Source organism: Nicotiana tabacum, chromosome 20 (genome assembly GCF_000715075.1).
Source record: "Nicotiana tabacum cultivar K326 chromosome 20, ASM71507v2, whole genome shotgun sequence".
Lineage (NCBI taxonomy): Eukaryota > Viridiplantae > Streptophyta > Magnoliopsida > Solanales > Solanaceae > Nicotiana > Nicotiana tabacum.
This window is the reverse complement of record NC_134099.1, coordinates 66,465,293-66,484,914: the sequence shown is the minus strand read 5'-3', so window position 1 is coordinate 66,484,914 and position 19,622 is coordinate 66,465,293. Positions and strand designations below refer to the sequence as shown.

Genomic DNA, 19,622 nt, shown 5'->3' with positions numbered 1-19,622 from the left:
CTCGATTATTATACTGCTTTTGTTCTTTAGCAGCGGTTGTCTCGAAATGTTGTAGAAGTGAAAGCCATAAGCATTGTGATACTTTAAGTGTATCACAACTTGTGCATTAGCTTCAACTACACTGCCCCATGCGAAAGAGCTGGGCATTCTGATCCTATGTTCCCTGCTAGTCCATATCATGATATCTCTTTCAAGGGATTGAGTACCATGTACTAATACCACCCATTGAAATTGACAATCATGATAAGTCATTTCCACATTACCAATTCCTGCACAAAAACACCAAATGTTAGTATAACAGAAGATCATCAAGATCTCTTCCCATAGGATTGGACTCTGCTGATCAGTTATGTCCAGTCCTTTTCTCCTCCTCAATTTGCTTATGTTCCACTCCATATTTATCTCCTTTTTGGATTTGATCCTTCCCCTTGTCCTCCTAATTCCTTGCAACCTCCACCCTTATGAAAGGACATTGCATCTTATCTTCGTTAATAATCCTCCTTCCTTTTGAGTCCATATCCCAGAAACCATGGCTTTCAGTATTTCCTTCATCTAGAGCATAATTTGCAAGGTGGTCTGCTAATGTATTCCCTTCTCTGAATATGTGTGTGTGAACTTAATGGTACTTTGTTCCTTTATCCTTAAAATCTCCTCTACATGTTCAGTAATATACTAAGGAGGTTTCCATGATTCCTCTATAATGTTCTTCAACAGCATAGAATCTGTCTGCAGCCATATCTGGTAATAATTAAGATTTTTGCACATCTTCAATGCCTCCACAATAGCTACTGCTTCTGATTCATTGTTGGTTCCCTCAGAAATCTCCCTTCCTTCTGCATATATCAAATCACCTGCCTCATCCCTTATGCAGAAACCAATTGAGCTCCTCCCTAGGTTCCCTCTACATGCTCCGCCCGTATTCACTTTGATCCATCCTGTTGAAGGAAATTCCCATAAAATTTTATCATATTTCAGTCGTGGTGTGTATTGCTCCATCATTGTTAGTAAGTCCAGCCACTTGTGAGGCACACGTAGTCCAGGCTTTTTCAGTTGGACCAGAGATTGCAAAGTAGATGACACCTGGTAAATAACTCTGCTCACTGATACTGCTTCTCCATATTTCAAACTGTTTCTTCTCTTCCACAGCTCCCATACAATGCATGCAGGTAAAGCTTGTAATACTGGCTTCAATCTAGGTACAACTGTTGTTGTCCAACACTTTGTAATTACTTGATGTAATGACAACCCATCTAATGCAATTCCTACTCTCCTCAGGAAGTAACTCCAAACACTTGTAGTTGCATTGGATGTTAAGAACAAATGTAGTAATGACTCCTTCTTAGGATCAGCACAACACCAATATTTAGATGGCATGGAGTATCCTAGTTTACGCAAGAAATCATCAAGTGGTAGTTTGGCTTTCCACACCTTCCACAGGAAGAATGATATCTTGAAAGGTAAACCTTTTACTCATATCATCTTGTAAGCTAATCTTGGGTTGGCTCTTCTTCGCATGTAATCCCATGCAGACTTTACTATAAAATGTCCCCTTGTTTCAAGCATCCAGAAAGGAGTATCTAACTGTGAACTTTCAGTTGGTGGTCTAATATTCTGCACAATATGGGGGCAAATCTTGAGGTAGGCTCTCAAATATTTTATCCACATTCCACATACCATTTTCAATCATATCATTGACATTATGAATATCCTCATCGATACCAAACTCTACAGGCACTTGAAAATATAAGGCTCCAATCTCAGTCCAATTGTCGAACCAAAATAGAGCTGATCCCATTCTCAGTTTCCAATAGATTTGATGCTCAATCAAGTCCCTACATTCTAGAATTTTTCTCCACGCGTGGGATCCCCTCTTCCAAGGTACAATTACTGCATTTAGTTTCTTGCAGTACTTTTGACTAATAAATGCACTCCACAAACTGGGCTTTGTCCTGAAATTCCACCACAATTTGCAGAATAGTGCCTTGGATACATCATATAAGGACCTGAAACCTATGCCTCCCTCCTCATAAGGCATACAAAGGTTAGTCCAAGACGCCCAATGTCTAGTGCTTCCTCCCACATTGCTGCTCCAGAAAAACTTGGCAAAAATGCTATGTAATTTGTTGATCACATAACTTGGAGGATTAACTGCTGACAACATATGAATTGGGATACTCTGCAGGACATTTGCGATCAACACAGCTCTGCCTCCTACAGATAGGAGTTTTCCTTTCTATGAATGCAGTTTGTCCATAACTTTGATAATTAATCCCTGGTAATAGTCTCCCCTTTTTCTTGCATAAACAAATAGGACAACCAAGGTAGGTCATAGGGAAACCCTGTCTTCTTATGCCTGTAATGATTTCCACCTTGTTAATCACCTCATTATCCGTTAAATGATGCAGGTATATGGTTGATTTTGCTTTGTTCACCAGTTGACTAGATGATGATTCATAGGCTTGCAAAACCTCCATGACAAGTCTTAACGAAGTTTCATCAGATGAGCAGAAATGATTGTATCATCAGCGTATGAGAGATGATTTATTTTTGGGCTCCATTTTGGCATTCCAAATCCACAAAAATACAGGTTAGTGTGTAGTTAATTCAATCCCCGTGAAAGTGCTTCTGCTGCTAGAATGAATAGAGTTGGTAACAAAGGGTCACCCTGTTTAACTCCCCTCGATGATTTGAAGAAACCATTAGGCTGACCATTTATAAGAATAGAGTACCAATTGTTCCCAATCAAATCAAAGATCAAGCCAATAAAAGCTTCCGGAAATCCTATTTTCCTTAGTATTTTGGTCAGGAATAGGCATGATAGCCTATCATAAGCTTTTGTCATATCAAGATTAATCACAACGTTTGGACCTGCTTTTGTTCTCAACCTGATATCCGTAATGATTTCTTGAGTTAACAGTACGTTCTCAACTATGCTTCTGCCCTTCACAAAACCTGCCTGTTCCTCTGAGATTATGTTTGGTAATAATTCAACCAACCTCTCAAGAATAACCCTAGAGAAAATCTTGTTAACAAAGTTGCTAAGACTGATTGGTCTCATGTCTGCAAAGGTCATGACTTCTTTTTTCTTTGGTAATAAAACCAGGTTTGTGTGTCACACTTTTTGGCAACTGCTGACCGCAAAAGAAAGCCTTGGCCATACGGACGACATCTTCTTCGATAATTTTCCAGCACGTTTGGTAAAAGGCTCCAGTGAATCCATCCGGTCCACTAGCTGAGTCCCCATTCAACCCCATAACTCCTCTCTTCACTTTTTCATTGGAAGGCTAGGCCATCAATCTTTCATGTTGATCACTATCTACCATTGAAGGAACATGATTTAGAATAACAAAATCATTTGGAACTGCACTCTCAGTAAATTGATCCTTGTAGAACTTTATTGCTTCTTCTGCTATTAAGTGATCTTCTTCAATCCAGTTACCAAGGCTATTCTGGATTCTTGATAATTTCATTCTCTTCCTTCTCCCATTAACTTGAGAATAGAAGAATTTAGTGTTTCTATCGCCATCTTTGAACCAGAACATGCCAGCTTTTTGTCTCCAGAATTCTTCTTCTAATGCAAGATATTTAATCATTTCAGCTTGGACCTGTTGTAATCTTTTTCTATTCATTTGTGTAGGATTGACTTCAAATTGTTTTTCATGAACCAAGACCACCTCCTCAAGGCTTGAAATCTTCTGGAATATATCCCCATATGTAGCTCTGCTCCAAGAAGATATTGCTTGTTTAAGCTTCTTTAACTTGTAGTTAAAAATGCAGAAAGGGTTAGCACTAAAATCAGCATTCCAATTCTCCTTTACTACATCTTTGAAGGTTTCATGCTTTGTCCAGAAGTTAAGAAATCTGAATGACTTCTTAATTGGAGGAGTTTCTATATCACATTTCAGCAGCATTGGGCAATGATCAGACCCGATTTTGGATAGGTGAGTTAACTCCAATCCAGGAAAGGTCTATTGCAATTCATTATTGCCAAAACATCTGTCCAATCTTTTAAAAATGTAGTCCTCCTCTGATCTTCCATTCCACCATGTAAATATGCTTCCTTTAAAACCCAAGTCTGTCAAGTTGCAGGTATTGATGTAGTGTCTGAAGTCATCTACTTCAATGAGAGAAACTGGCAAGCCCCCATATTTCTCTTCCTCATCCCATATCACATTAAAGTCTCCTCCAACTAGCCAAGGTACTGTCATATCTGATGCCATTGCATACAACGTATCCCATAGTTCTATTCTTTCAGTGCGATCACATTTGGCATAGACTAGTGTAAGGATGAGCTCAACATGTGTTTCAGAGTGCATTAATCTCAAAGTCAGTTGTTGAGTCATGTTATATAAAATAGTAACCTCAAAAATTTCATCAATAAAAGCCCAAATCTTGTTTGACACATTCACCACAGCCTGTGCCAAACCAATTCTTGCTCTATACCTCTCCATTTTGTGAGACTGTTGCATAGGCTCAAGGATTCCTATGAACTCAAAATGATATTTTCTGTGCATTGTAATCAGCCTTTCAAATGCTTGCATTGTGTTTACTGACCTGACATTCCATATAATGGCATCCATTAAATGTTTTGGGATTTGGACAGTGTTTTGCTTGTTTGTACTCCACTAATTGGGATAGTAGAAATCTCTTTTGACTGTTTCTTTTTTCCCTTTCCTGCAGATTTTACTAGTTCAATAAGACTTGGCGACAGATCTCCCTGCTTGGCAACATTAAGGAAATTTTGTGCAGTGGATTCCTCATCCATGTCTCCACCTTTAAGTTCTGCGTCGTTAATTTGATCGTGTGCTTAAAAAAATACAACAATCTTCATCAGCTCAACTGAATGCTCAACCAGAAGAGCTTTTAGAACTAACCGATGAAGATGCCCAAGAACTGTGGGGCGAGTTGGATTTGGTAGAAAATGCCAACTCCCAATATCATGTCTCTATTGTTGCTCCTGGTCCAAGGATTTCGGGACCCAGTCTTCTTCCTCCTTTGGTTAGTGAGAAACCAATAATCAGCAATGCTCCTGTTGCAGCAGCTTCTTAACCTACAACACCAACAACTATATGCCCTTCAATACCAGCAGCTCCTACGCCACCAGCATCCGCTGCATCTTTTACGCTGGCCACAGATGCCCAAGAGGATGGTGCTTCTCCTCCCCACTCCCCTAATCATGGGAATTTGGGACATAATTACTCACCCTTTTCCAAATCCTCGAGGGAGGAATAGTATCACTCTCTCAGTCTCGAAGGAGTGTCATCTTTTATCCAAGCTGATGGAACTTGACAATTATCTTAAGTCGCTGGCTTCAGAGAAGGTTAAGAAGAAACTACACTCCCTTTTAGGGGAGTGTATGTTGAATAACATTGTGCACAATGCGGCAGCGATATCGTATTTGCTCTTTACTGCTTATTTTTAGCTCATCTATTGTGACAAAACTTATAACTTCAATATACCTATTTGCAGGCCAACTTGCTTGCTTATGAAGGCCTTCAGAGATTGATCCTTGATAAAGAATGTCTTATGTCCAAGCGAGATCAGCTTTTGGTCGAGAGAAATCAACTCATTGCACGCCTGCCGGTGTTAGGCTGCAGAAGTGACCGAGCTTAAGGCCCGGTTGCAACAGAGTGAGCAAGAGGCGATGGCTCACAGTCAAGAAGCCACTCAGCTACATGCACACCTTCAAAATGCTAAGGCTAGGTAGGTTGAGTCTCAACATGTTACTCTTGCTGCTACCAAGCGTGAGTCTGCCTCCATTGAGCGAGTAAATAATTTGGAGGCAGCCTTGAACTCCAAAGCCGAAGAGGTTGCTGCTGCCGAGGAGAATCGAACCTGGATAGAATAAAGGTATAAGGAGATCATCAATCAAAACAGGGTTCACATATCTACAATATGTGATCTTGATCTTACCTTTGGTTCCACGAGATCCGAGCAGGATAGCCTTTTGGCTGAGGTTGACAGGCTTAAGGAAAAGCTCCAGCACTAAGGCGATTCTCTCGTCCTTGAAAATGCATACTCTATGTACCATATGAGTAAGAAAACCATGGAGGAGGCCAAAGCAGGTGTCATTGATATTGATTATGAAATCACTAAATCCTGAGCGCCAGAGTTAACTGCTCGACAAGGTCTCTCGGCTCAGCTTGATGCAATCGACTCTTCTAGTACTTGTTCCGAGTGTTCCGGAATCGAGGAGGAACATGAAGAGAATTTTGATGAAGCATAATATCCTGCATCGGCGGCAGATCCGCCCACTTCTCCCGGGGGGGATGCTTATATGCCTCCCTCCCCTGAGTTCCGGTGGCGATGAAGTTTAGATTTTTCCTCTTTTCTTTTGCTTTTTTCCCTTTGTACCTTTGCACTTATGCCGTTTGTCATGTTAATAAATAAAGAAGGTTTTTTGTTTAAATATTGCGCAAAGTTCATTCCTTTTGCATCGAACAAGTGTATTTTCTTCCGATAGCTTTTGGGTTTCGGGCACAAATTCTTCTGGAACTAACCCTTTACTATGAGGGTTCATAAGAGAGGGCCCTCTAATGTTTCCAGTTCTCTCAAAAAGGATGTCTCCTATTCATTCTGGCACAAGCATTTGAAATTTTTGTTTAACATTCAGATAATAAAATTAACTCATCGTTTGGAAAAGAAACAAGATAAAAAAAGTCTTTATTTTATTCCTTCCATCTTTAAAATTACATAAGCATTCGACTGCTAAAAACGAAACTACCAACACATATGGCTAACTTTTACAACATGTTTCTATAGGCTGGTCGTGCAATTCCCAATCACAATATGACATTGTTGTTCCCGGGTCTCGTAGACCCGGTTTTTGTGGCAATCATATTACTGTATTCTCATACTATCCCTCCCCAAGTGTTCGAATGCAAAGTATGCGAATTGAAACACTGGAATTTTGCTCCTTTGAGGAAAAACACTTGTGAATGGTAGAATAGCCTTTTCTCTGATGGCAAGTTTTACTTCCCATTAGGAATTTGCCATCGAGCCAAAGACTATTTAACCATCCCACAATGGTTTGTTGTTTCCATGCCTTAACATTTAAAAGGTCTTATTTTTGCTAATGATGCTCCTTTTGTAGTATGTTTTATGTTGCTTCCTCGTCAAAAACAGTACTAGAAAAAATCGATCGAGACAAATACTAGTCCAAGAGAAAAAGAGTGCAGCACATACTTTCAGTATAGGTGGGATCCATAACTGGCACCATTTGAGGTGAGTCACTTTCCATTATCTTGGAAATTTGAATCCATCTTGATTCTCCAGCTCGTATGATCCTTTACCAGTGTTAGCTAAAACCCGGTAGGGGACTTTCCACGTTAGACCCATATTTACAGCATTCATTTCCCGAGTGTTATGAGTCATTTTTCTCAAAGCCAAGTCTCCTACATTAATGTAGCGAAGATTGGCCATCCGGTTATAGTATCTTTCCATCCTTTATTACTCAGCCACCATCCTTATGTGTGCCAAGTCCCTGCGTTAATCGAGTAGTTCCAGCTTCACGAGCAATGTCTTATTATTTGCTTCTTTTGTTCATTCGGAAGAATCGTATAGTTGGTTCTCCTACTTCCACTAGGATTTGAGCTTCTGCATCGTATACGAGAGAGAAACATGTCTCTCCCGTGCTCGATTTTGCCATCGTCTGGTACACCCATAGCACACCCAGTAACTCTTCGGGCCACTTGCTTTTAGCCGTTTCTAACCTCTTTTTGAGGTTTAAAATAATCACCTTGTTGGTTGATTCCACCTGCCCATTATCGCTCATATGGTATGGCGAGGATGTAATCCTTTTGATTTTAAGGTCTTCAAGACTCTTTGTGACTTTGGAGCCTATAAAATGTGGTCCGTTATTACAGGCAGTCTCCTTTAGTATTTCGAACAGACAAATTATATTTTCCCATATGAAGTCTACCACTTCGCGCTCACCTATATTTTGGTATGGACCCGCTTTAACCCACTTAGTGAAGTAATTAGTTAAAACTAAAAGAAAATTTACCTTTTTAGGACCTTGTGGCAATGACCCAACTATGCACATCCCTCATTTCATGAATGGCCATGGGGACAGTACCGAATGCAAGAGCTTCGCTGGATGGTGTACCAATTGTGCATGGCGCAGACACTTGTCGCATTTATGAATGAATGCCTTCTTGTCTTGCTCTATCCGGGGCCAGTAGTATCCTACCCTAATTAGCTTTAGCACCAACGAGTCTGCACCATAATGGTTCCCGCAAATTCTTTCATGGACCTCTCTCATTAGTAGTCCACCTCTTAAGATCCTAAACATCAAGCCAATGAGCCTTGGAACGGTCTCTTATATAAATATCCGCCCAAGAGGCTGTAGCGAGCCACTTTGGTGCGTAGTGCCCTGGATGCTTATAAGTGTGGATTTTAACCACTTATTCTTCTTGTTTTAGTTTTAATCCGAAAGTGTTGATTTTTGCTCCCAAAACTAATGATATTGTGCGAATTGCAAGAACGTTTGAGAATTAAACCTCAATGAAGAAATCTAACTCAAAAAGGTCCTGACTCATAAGGCAAGAAGGAGTACAGCAGGCCAAAAGTGCAGTCCGCAAAAATAATTTTTCGATCGCGAAAGAAAGTGCAGACCGCAGAATTGCCTCTGCATCCACAAATTTAGTGATTAAGCTCAGAGGATGATTGGAAAAGTGTGGACCACATATAATTTGTGCAGACATAAAATATGGTCGCACAGACAACAATTGAAAAATATCATAGAGTGTGCAAAACGACTAAGTGTGAAGCCTTACCAAAAGTGCAACCACAAAAGAAAAAGTGCAGATGAAAACCAAATTGTTTGGCTGTAGAAATCCTCCAATTGCAGAACCAAGAAAATTATGGACCACACATGGAATTGGGTAGCCGCAGAACGTCCCGAAGGGTATTTTTGTCAGCAAATTTTGGGCCACTATTGTTGCACCCCCTTTTCCCTTTTTGCGGGGAAGTCCTGGCTTCGACATTCATGGGGAACAACTCGTTTCCTTTTGGGAATTTAAGTATTTGAAGAGTCTCCACCTAACGTATTATGGTGCGTTAGGGCACCTAGAGTAATTAACTCTTGTGACTAGTTTGTATTACAAGAGATTAGGGTAAGGGCTCGAAATAACCTTGAGGGGAAGGTGTTGGGCATCCCTCGCGATCCACAACGGTGGGTCCCAACCGAACTTAAACTATATGAATTAGTCAATTATCAAACAAGCAAGTATTTGCAGATAAGGTAGCTTTCCCCATGTATATATGATCAAGGAAGTTCAGATAATGAAGGTAAGGAGATTGGGACCGCTTATGTATATGTAAAAGAGGTTCAGGGAATTTAAACACATATGGGAATTGGGAAAGAGGAGTCGTAGGTTGGTTAGCCTACAGGATCATACCATGCAATGCCCGGTAATCACTCCTCAATGAGGGGCTACACGTGACATAAGCGCGTAGGTCATCATATCCTTACTACCCAATTCCCTTCTCTTGGTCATGGCCTAAAGCGTTCTACCAACCTTAAGATATACCCTATGCGTGCACTACCCATCCCTTCCTTGTGGCCCTGAGGTATTTAAGACCTCTAATTTAGGTAGTTCTAGACTATCCTAAGGTACTTAAAGGAGGAAAATCTAGGCGACAACCAAAACAATTAGATTGGGCCAAAGATAGAACAATTAAAGGCTCAAGTTTTACCTCCACAAACAGAGCAAGCAAGTGCACGTCTTAAACACAGTTTCAGATATTAAAGAGAAGCCCTAGAATAGGATATCTAGGTGAGCAGATAATATGCAGTATTGAGTTAAGACCAAAGTGTCAAAGACCTATTCAGTTTGCCTACTGAATTTTTAGAACCTGTTGAATCTAGGTAGTCACAATAAGCAAAATAGTTTCACAACTTTTTTTATTAGACAGTGATTACCTATAGGCTTGCCTAGGCGTAATACCTTATACATATGCTATATAAATGCAATTAGAATTCTGCGAGCCATTTAAAACAGTTTGGGTTTAGTAAGTCCTATAGACATGTTGTTCTAGGCGTTGAAAAATTGATTTTAGACTTATAGATGTCGGCAGCTAAATGCAGAAACTGGTCTTAGAATCCTATAAGCATGGCATCTAAATCCAGTGATTAAAACATATTGATGATTGATTTGAACATTGTTAATATGCAGAATCTGATCTTTTTCAGGCAAGACTGATTAATTTTAAAACCCCTATATGCATGGTATCTAAGCGAACATCGCAGCAAACTTGCAGACATGTTATTAGAATGCAGGATTGATTTTTTTGAATCTTATTGGCATGATGTCTAAGTGAACAAACATTGTGACAGCTTATAGGCATAGTATCTAGATAGACAAGATATTGTAACAACCTATAGGCATGGTTTCTAGAAATGTAAACACTGTTTAAAATCCTATAGGCAAGATATCTACCAATTCCCCAACAAATGTATATAATAATCCCTTCTAGTTTACTAATTTTCCCAATATCTGTTTACAAAGATTATTATTACAACCCATAAATGAATTTACATAATGAATAAAACTATACTTTAGGGAGCCTAAAATAGGCCCAAAGTGAATCCTGGAAATACCAGGCCTTCAAACAGTCCCAGATGCCATAGCCTCATGATTTCCAATAAGGGTATCCTGGTGTATCAAAGTTCTCAAGGGCCTCAGGGACCCCGGGCAATACTCACACCAAGATCCATTTGAATAGAAGAGTACTTATGTGCAGTGTGGAAGGGCCAGCCCCAGTGTGCCAAAGCTTTGAGGAATCTAATCGATCCCTAGGCAGTACACACACTGGAGGGGCAGAACTTAAGTAATCTTGGAGTAGAAGTGAGAGTGCTCGACATAGTTGAAATGACTTTTAATGTAGAGATAAGATCTTTAGGAGTGAAAATACTTTTAGGAGTAGCATTAGTTTAGGAAAACATGTTAGGAATAAAAAAAAGGTGTTAAAAATCTTTTGAGGGAAAGGAAGGTTTAGAAAACAATAGCCTAGTCACAAAAACCTCTTATTGCCCAACTTCAGTTTGTTAATTAGTTTAGGTAAAGAAATAATTGCACAAAAGGGAGCATGGACTGGGAACACAAGATGCTTAAAGCAGGATCATATAAGATGAAGGGGAAGGCAGTCATGCTAATTAATAGGGACACAGAGCAGGCAGAAATTAATAAGACATACTAATCACACAAATCTTATAGTCATACTTAGTGATAGGGTAAGCATGCTACTTAAGACAAGAGACAATAAGGCCTAGGATTTAACCACTTCAACAAACTTATTGGTTGAGCATAAAGATACATAGTTCTGGATACAGAAGTAGTCATCCTATGTAAAACAAAAAGAGCCATAGAAATTCAGTCACACAAAGTAGCCAAACTAGTTGGGGTTACAGGACAGGGGAGACACAAGTAAACAGGTTGTTCTAAGGCCATGTTGGATACTCAAACAGAATAGACAGGCTGATTAAAATAAGAGAAGGTGAAACTTGAGCATACTGGTCAAAGCAACAAACATTAAAGGATATGGAATTATGTACATAAGCAATTAAACTAGTGCAAGAATAGACATGGATTTAACAACTATGGAACAACAAGGAGCACATAGATTTGAATTTCCGAATGACATTGAGATAGGAACATACCAGTTAAGGAAGCAAATGCAGAAAATAAAGCAGGCATGATGCAACAGTCTAGCCTTGGCTTTCAGCCGGCTAGACAAGCAATGAGCACAAGCAGCAGAAAGAGAGATGAGAGAAAGTTTGTGTGTGTGTATGTGTTTTATGAACTACTGTTCGTGTGTTTGAGAGATAGAATAAGAGTGTATATATAGTACTTAGGGAGTAGAACAAATAAGGTAAAGAGAATCAAAATTCAATCAATTAAGGGCAATCACAGAATCAATTTCCATGAGGGAGTCCGGGATAGACCCATTAATTTGGGGTAATAAGTGAACGGTCACAACATCAGGTTTAATTAAGGCAAAGAATCTATAATCATGCCATATAAAGAGTCAATAAAAATCCCCAAACTTTTATTCATTAGTTAAGGCAAATAAAATAGGGAAGCATGTCACAAATAAGGAAACAAATAAAATTTTAGCACACAAACTGATTTTAATAGGACAGTTAACAGGAATCAACCAATAAAATCTTCAAAGAATATTGATTTTATAGGAAAGACTTATTCAGATTTCCTAAAGAGAAATCAATTAAGTAACCTCACAGAAATACCGAATTTAACAAGAAAAACTCGTTCGAAGCCCTAATAGAGATCAATTACGGCAAAAATCCCAAAGAATACTGGATTTAACAAGAAAAATATTTGAATCGCCAAAATAGAACCAGTTAGTACCACTGATTGCCAGAAATCAACATAATAAACGAAAGAAGAAGAAATTAGTATAACCACTAGAAACGTCTAGGGTTCAAGCATTTGTGCAAAAATTAGTCAAATACATAAAGAGATGAGCAGATTAAACATTAAAAGTAGAAAAAATTCTTTGAAGAAGGTCTGGGAAGAACCTTAGTTTTAGAAGAGAGTGACTAAGATCGAGATAGTTAGTCAAAACATGGGATTTTTAAAGGAAAACACTTAATAATACTCGAATCACCTCGGATCTATAAAGATCTGGGAAGAATCAAACAGTAGTGAACTAGGGTTTTCAAAAAATAGTACAGATGAAGAGAATTAGTTAAAAACTCATGGATTCAAACAAAAATAAGAGAAAATCCTTACTTACGAATGAAAGCGGCTGGACACAGGCCGGTAAACGAGTTTCAAATCGGAATTGGTTGGCTTTCTTTGAGAATCTTCTCAAGGACTCATGAAGTCGAAGAGTCATGGAGTATAGGAGACCAGAGGTGGTCGGAGAAGGCACGAAAACACCATAGGAAGGAGGTTCTCGTCGGTAACGGCGATTAGGGTTAGGGTTTAGGTGGACAGTAACTGAGAGATGACAGAACAAATGACGGTGGGGAGGGGTGGTAAATGATTAGGGTTTGAAGGGGGTATATGGGTTTAATTAAGGTAAGGGGGGATCTGGACCGTTGATCAAAATGAGCAACGACCAGGATAAGTCGAGTAGGCTCGTTAGGGTCAGATGGGATTTGGGCTTGGGTTTTGGGCTGGTTAAGTTTGAAATTGGGTCTTTTCTAGGGCTATATTTTAAATGCTCGATTAATTTAGTAAAACAATTTTATAAAATAATTTATAAATGATAAAAATGTGATTGTGTGTGAAAATATTTTAAAATACTTACTTAATATTATAAAAATATGAAAAGCCATTTTCTTTATGGGTAATATAATATTTTATATATATAGGCTATTGTTGCAAAAATACATAATTCTAGCCTAAAAATACAAATGTAATTGTAAAAATACAAATAAAATATTTAAGGGTTTTATATGGGCATAAAATGATGAATTTAAATAATCAACCTTTATAAAAAATAATATGATGAATAGTTATTGAATATTTGTGTAAATAAAATACAGAAATAAATTAGTTTTTAAGTCCTTTAAAAAATAATAGAAAAATTATAAAAATATTTGTGCATGTTTGTAAGTTTGTATGCAATATTTTGAAAGTATGCATGCATATTTAAATATGTGAAGGAAAAATTGGGTATTAACAACTGCCCCTCTTTACCCGGGAAGGATGAAAGAGTTTTCGGGTAAAGAAATTATGGCCAATTTTGATTGAACGGGATATCTTGAAGAAATATATGATGAACCATGGTCCTTGAGCTGCCTACATATCCCTGGTTTTACAGAAATCAGGTCATGTGTAGTTCCGAATCCGTTGGCGCAATATACCGATGAAGTCATTACAAGAACGGACACGAGATTTTGGGATGGGTGGTTATGATGAATGCTCAAGTTTGAGATAGTTGAAGGAAATGGAGCGAGGTTGTTCTTGTTGGGATAGTGGTTGCTTACCAGTTACCTACAAATAAAGAGACGCTACAAACATGCAAAAAGTTAAACATGATGTCGATTCCCTTTGGACCATGAAATTTGTCTTCGAACGGTTAAGGACGACGTCTCCAGACCATGATGTCTCGGGCCATGAATTGTTTAGTGAGGGATTCGTAGGCCATGAAATGATGTTCTCGGGCCAATGAATATGGTGTCTCCGAACCATGACACCCTTGAATAATGATATGCATATTTGAGAGATCCCCAGCCCATGACATGGTGTTTTCCGACTAAGAGGATGATGCCTTTGGACGGATTAGCGATATTTCAGCCCATGAGATGCAATAATATGATGTTAACAAGAAAAGGCTTAGTCTTGTGAAATGAAGGGCTGAGCTTAGCCCGATCGAAAAGCAAATAGATAGTACCGGAATAGAGCAATATTTATGCAAGGAGGGACAATGCTTAGTCCCATGCAAATGTGGAGGCAGGGATTAGCCTCATGCAAATATGGAGGTAGGGTTTAGCCTCATGCGGATATGGAGGCAGGGATTAGCCTCATGCAGATATGGAGGCAGGTATTAGCCTCATGTAGATGTGGAGGCAAGGATGAGCCTCATGCAAATATGGAGGCGAGGATAAGCCTCATGCAAATATGTAGGAAGGGATTAGCCTCATGCGGACATGGAGGTAGGTATTGGCCTGATGCAGGTATGAAGGCAGGGATTGGCCTCATGCAAATATGGAGGCAAAGATTAGCCTCATGCAGACATGGAGGTAGGGATTAGCCTCATGCAGGTAGGGAGGCAAGGATTCGCCTCTTGCAGATATGGAGGCAAGGATTAGCCTCATGCAGATATGGAGGCAAGGATTAGCCTCATGCAAATATGGAGGCAAGGATTAGCCTCATGCAGATATGGAGGCAAGGATTAGCCTCATGCAAATATGGAGGCAAGGATTAGCCTCACGCAGGTATGGAGGCAAGGATTAGCCTCACACAGGTATGGAGGCAAGGATTAGCCTCATGCAGATATGGAGGCAAGGATTAGCCTCATGCAGATATGGAGGCAAGTATTAGCCTCATGCAGGTGTGGAGGAAAGGATTAGCCTCATGCAAGTATGCGGGACAGGGCTTTGTCCTATCCAAAGAACGAGTAGCAAATAAGAGTAGCATATTTCTTAGTTGGAGATATATTTGATGCTTGATGGCCCGATTGATAGTGATCTTGTCACGTGTATACATGTTTGTGAATGCTATCACTACGTCAAATGTGCCTGCGTTCAAAGAAAAATTGTAAGTTTGTGAGGGGGAGGTTGGTTCGTGCCTTTGTCAGCTTGCCTTGTTTCGTTCCGTTCTGGAGGCCTCATTTGAGTTTCCCTGGATAAAAACTGACTGTTACAAAAAATAGAGTATTCGAAAATACATAATTATTGATAAAAATAGAGTTGTTATAGAAACATATTGAAGTATCAAGTAGTTTTTAGATGTTAGTGACTGTAACACATTTCAGAGACATTGCAGCTTTCCCATGTTAGAATTTTGAGGGTCCTCCTCGAAATTATGCCCCAGTTTAGTGGATGATCCTTCGGTCGTTTATGAGTAACGAGACTTGTTGAACCTTCTCGAAATTTTGAGAATCCTTCTCAAAATTCTGCCCCAGTTTCTTAACTAATTTCTGACTTTCTGGCATGCGATGGTATCGGCTGGACTTTCTCCGGAATTTTGAGGGTCCTCCTCAAAATTCTATCCCAGTTTCTAATCTTGGGGAAATGAAAATTTTATTATGATATGACCGAACCCACAGGGCTGCCTACGTATCCCCTCTTAAATGGGAATCAGGTCAAGCGTAGTTCAATTATATCAGATGAGGAAATGTAAATAGTCTAAGCATAAGATATCTTGACTGCGTCTGAATTGATTGGTTTTGGCCACATTTCTCCGTCCATTTCTGCAAGTATGAGTGCTCCTCCTATTAGCACCTTGTGAACCATATAAGGACCTTGCCAGTTGGGAGAGAATTTCCCTTTTAGCTTCATCTTGATGTGGGAAGATCTTCTTCAGTACCAGCTGTCCTGGTGCAAATTGTCGTGGTTTGACCCTTTTTTTTGAAAGCTCTAGACATTCTGTTCTGGTTGGCACTGGTTGCTCAAGAGGGTAATACGGTCCGCTCCTTGGAGGCGACCAATCATTATACTTTTTCCATGTATACTGGTATCTGAGTCCGAAGGTAGTACCATGACGCTTTAACTGCATCAGTTTAGTAATACCCTGAAGATTCTTCCCAAGCCCTTTGCCGGGTTCATACCCAGACCATGCTAATATGCTTTCTATTTTGCTACTCCACCGTTAGTCTTTCTCAATGGCATTGACACATTCGATGTAATGATATGCTTCCCCTCCTAACCTTCTTTTGTTTCTAATAACTAGGATGGTTTGAGTGGTGTAAATGGGGTTACTCCCGTCTCCATGAATGATCACTTCCTGATGGTTCCATTCGAATTTCATGGCTTGATATAGTGTGGAAGCCACAGCTCCGGCGGCATGTATCCATGGTCGGCCTAACAGAAGATTGTATAAGGCTGATATATCAAGCACCTAAAATTCGACATCGAACCAAGTTGTCTCCATATGTAGACAAAGATTAATTTCCCCAATTGTGGCCCTTTGAGACCCATCAAAGGCTTTCACGTTCATGCTCCTTGCATGTATTTCAAGGAAACCTTTGCCCAATCTCTTTAGAGTATCCAACGGACAAATGTTGTGGCTTGAACCCCATCAATCAAGACCCTGGCAATGAATTTGTCTTCAAACTGCACCGTGATATGCAATGCTCAGTCGTGATTCAACCCCTGAGGTGGTAGCTCATCTTCGTGTAAGATTATATTATAACTTTCCAGCACCTGCCCTACCATATTGGTCATCTCTCCACATGTGATATTGTTGGGTACATAAGCTTCACTCAACACCTTCATCAAAGCATTCTTGTGTGTCTCTAAATTTTGCAACAGTGACAGTATGGATATCTGAGCTGGGGTTTTGTTCAAATGATCGATGATGGAGTATTCCCTTTCTTGTACTTTCCTCCAAAGGTCATCTGGCCCTATTTCAATGACATGATGCTTGGTATAAGCATCCTTAATTGGTCCTCCCAAGTGTTCAGGGGTATAGATTCTCACGGTCCTAGTCATTCCTTGCGCAACATCTGATACCTTCATCTTTGCCTTTCCTTTTTGCCTAGCCTCGGCAACATAATCTTAGGGTATTTCGTTTGAGTTGAAAGGAGGTATGGTTGATACTGTCATCATGAAAGGTGTGGCCACTTCCACTTCAAATTGAATAGGGGTGGCCGCAGGTGGAGCTACCTCTACCTCAAATGGAACTAATGCAGCTACCTCAACTTCGATCGGTGACTAAGTCTGCACTACACTAGGAGTAAGTGTGACTGCAGTTTTAAAGTCATCGCCTTCTCGAATTAGCCTGATTGACCCCTCAGGATCCCATTCCTCATCCATTTCTATCACATGTATCCTGCCACCCCTATGATAAGTGAGGGGGTTATTTTTTTTTGTGAGGGGGTTGTTGCGGACATTCTGTGCAGCTTCTTTTGCCTGTATAATCTTGTTGTCAATCAGTGTCTGGATTTTATCTTTCAATGTTCGGCACTCGTCAATGGTGTGCCCTTTCATACCGGAATGGTAGGCACAGGTTTTGTTTGGGTTGACCCATAAGGATGGATTCTCTAATGCCACAGCAGGAATAAGGGTGACGTAACCAATGGCTTTCAACCTTTTATACAGCTGGTAGATGGGTTCAGCAATAATGGTGTGCTGTCTAGGTAGCTTACGGTCAAAATTGGGTCGTGGTCTTGGATAATTTTGGCGAGTTAGTGGTGACTAGAAATGAGATGGTTGGGAATTATAGGTATGATAGGCAGTGGTTGGTTGGGAATATCTGGGAGATGAAGGTTGATATGTGGGTGGCGGTGCTTAGTATGTGGGTGGAGGTGTTTGATATATGGGTGGAGGTGTTTGATATGTAAGTGGAGATTTTGGGCCTGGAGCCACCATTACTTCCCCAACGTCTCTTTTCTTTGATATGCCACCTGATTGTAATGCCTTGTTTATGGCATGTAATGCCTCTAAGTTTGTCACCATCCCGCTCTTGATTCCTTCTTCAATTCTTTCTCCGAGTTTGATGATATCAGAAAATTTATGATTTTCAATAACCATCAACCTTTCATAATATTGTGGATCATGTGCTCTGACGAAGAACTTGTTCATTTGTTCCTCGTCCAAAGATGGTCTAACTTTGGCTGCTTCCGACCTCCAACAAGTAGCGTACTAGCGGAAAGTCTCAGTGGGTTTCTTCTTAAGGTTCTGAATGTAGAAAATATCTGGTGCATTTTTTGTGTTAAACCTGAATCAGTCCATGAAATCAGATGTCATACTCACCCAGTTGGACCATTTCTTAGGATCCTGGGTGATGTACTAGGAAAAAGCATTTCCCATAAGACTTCTCATAAAGAGCTTCATCCAGATCCTTTCATCCTTTCCGACCCCAACAAGCTTGTCACAATAAGTCCTCAAATGAACCATGGGATCACCTGTACCTTCAAATATCTCGAACTTGGAAGTTTTGTAACCCTCTGGTAGTTCTACATCTGGCTGTATGCATAAGTCTTCATAGTTCAAACCTTTTATTCCTTTGCCGCCTTCAACACCCTAAACCCAACTTGTCAACTTCCTGAGTTTTTCAGCCATGTTATTGATGAGCAGGTCCTTCTCAATGGATTCTGGTATATAGGAAGTTGGTTGGATAGAGTGAGGTACGGTTTCCACGTATATAGGGTTATTTTGGTGAGTGCCAGGTGCCTGAGTGTAATGGTGGTCATTGGTTGAGCTTTGAGGATCAGGAATGGGTTGTGGTGTGTTCTTGGGAGTGTGATAAGTGGTGGTTGGTGGGTACTGAATTGGTTGATGGTGGTGTTTTGGTAGAGTTGGTTCTAGTAAGGGATTGAGATTTTAAGGTAGGGTTGCATATTGATGCGGTGCAGCAGGGTTTTGTGGATGTTGGTTTGGTGTTTTAGAGGAGGTGCTGGGTTCTTTGTGTTTTGTTGATTAATGTCGGGAACATTCAAAGTGAGGGATAAGTTTGCCAAGTTGCAGGACTGCTCAAGTTCTCTCTGTAGCTCTAGTATCTTTTGTTCTAATCTTAAAACTAAATCATTCGGTGTCGGAGTACTCTGACCATCTGAAGTTTCTGCATTTTCCGCATTTTCCTTTCGAATACCACTTAAGTTGTCCATTTTAGCCTTCTCTTTGCTCTTTGTATTTCTTGGAGGAGGAGAAAGTAGAGGGCCTCTAGATCTGGTATGATATGCTGATGATGCCAGTATGAGCGAACCAACCTTAAAGGATGGGATTAAAGAATAAAAAGGAAAACAAAAAGGGGTAAACAAGTCAGTAAGGGTTTTGAAATATTTGCAGTATTTAAACACATATTGTGAGAATATAAATTCGTGTCCTAATTTGGGAGCCTCGTTGTTCCCGAGTTAGGCCTAGCGACAAATAAATTTAGAGAACTTTAGATGCTAGTAAATGCCTCATTTCATAATATGAAAATAGACAAATCCCAAAACGACACTAAGATAATAGAAAAGTAAGTCACTATTGGCTCTTGGCC

The 19,622-nt window shown here is 39.9% G+C and overlaps 2 protein-coding genes across 2 annotated transcripts; both read right to left on the bottom strand.

Annotated features, from left to right (window-relative positions):
* Positions 1-2,599: 2,599 nt before the first annotated feature.
* On the bottom strand, positions 2,600-3,073 carry LOC142174396 (secreted RxLR effector protein 78-like). Its single transcript, XM_075240183.1, has one exon. The coding sequence runs from the start codon at positions 3,071-3,073 to the stop codon at positions 2,600-2,602; it is 474 nt and encodes a 157-aa protein (XP_075096284.1).
* Positions 3,074-3,968: 895 nt separating this feature from the next.
* LOC107792368 (uncharacterized) lies at positions 3,969-4,580 on the bottom strand. The gene has a single exon (XM_016614577.2). The coding sequence runs from the start codon at positions 4,578-4,580 to the stop codon at positions 3,969-3,971; it is 612 nt and encodes a 203-aa protein (XP_016470063.2).
* Between the last annotated feature and the right edge of the window lie 15,042 nt (positions 4,581-19,622).

What these genes read in the sequence shown, in the direction of transcription:
- LOC142174396 (XM_075240183.1), bottom strand. Translation starts at nt 3,073, where the DNA reads ATGACCTTTGCAGACATGAGACCAATCAGTCTTAGCAACTTTGTTAAC.
- LOC107792368 (XM_016614577.2), bottom strand. Translation starts at nt 4,580, where the DNA reads ATGGATGCCATTATATGGAATGTCAGGTCAGTAAACACAATGCAAGCA.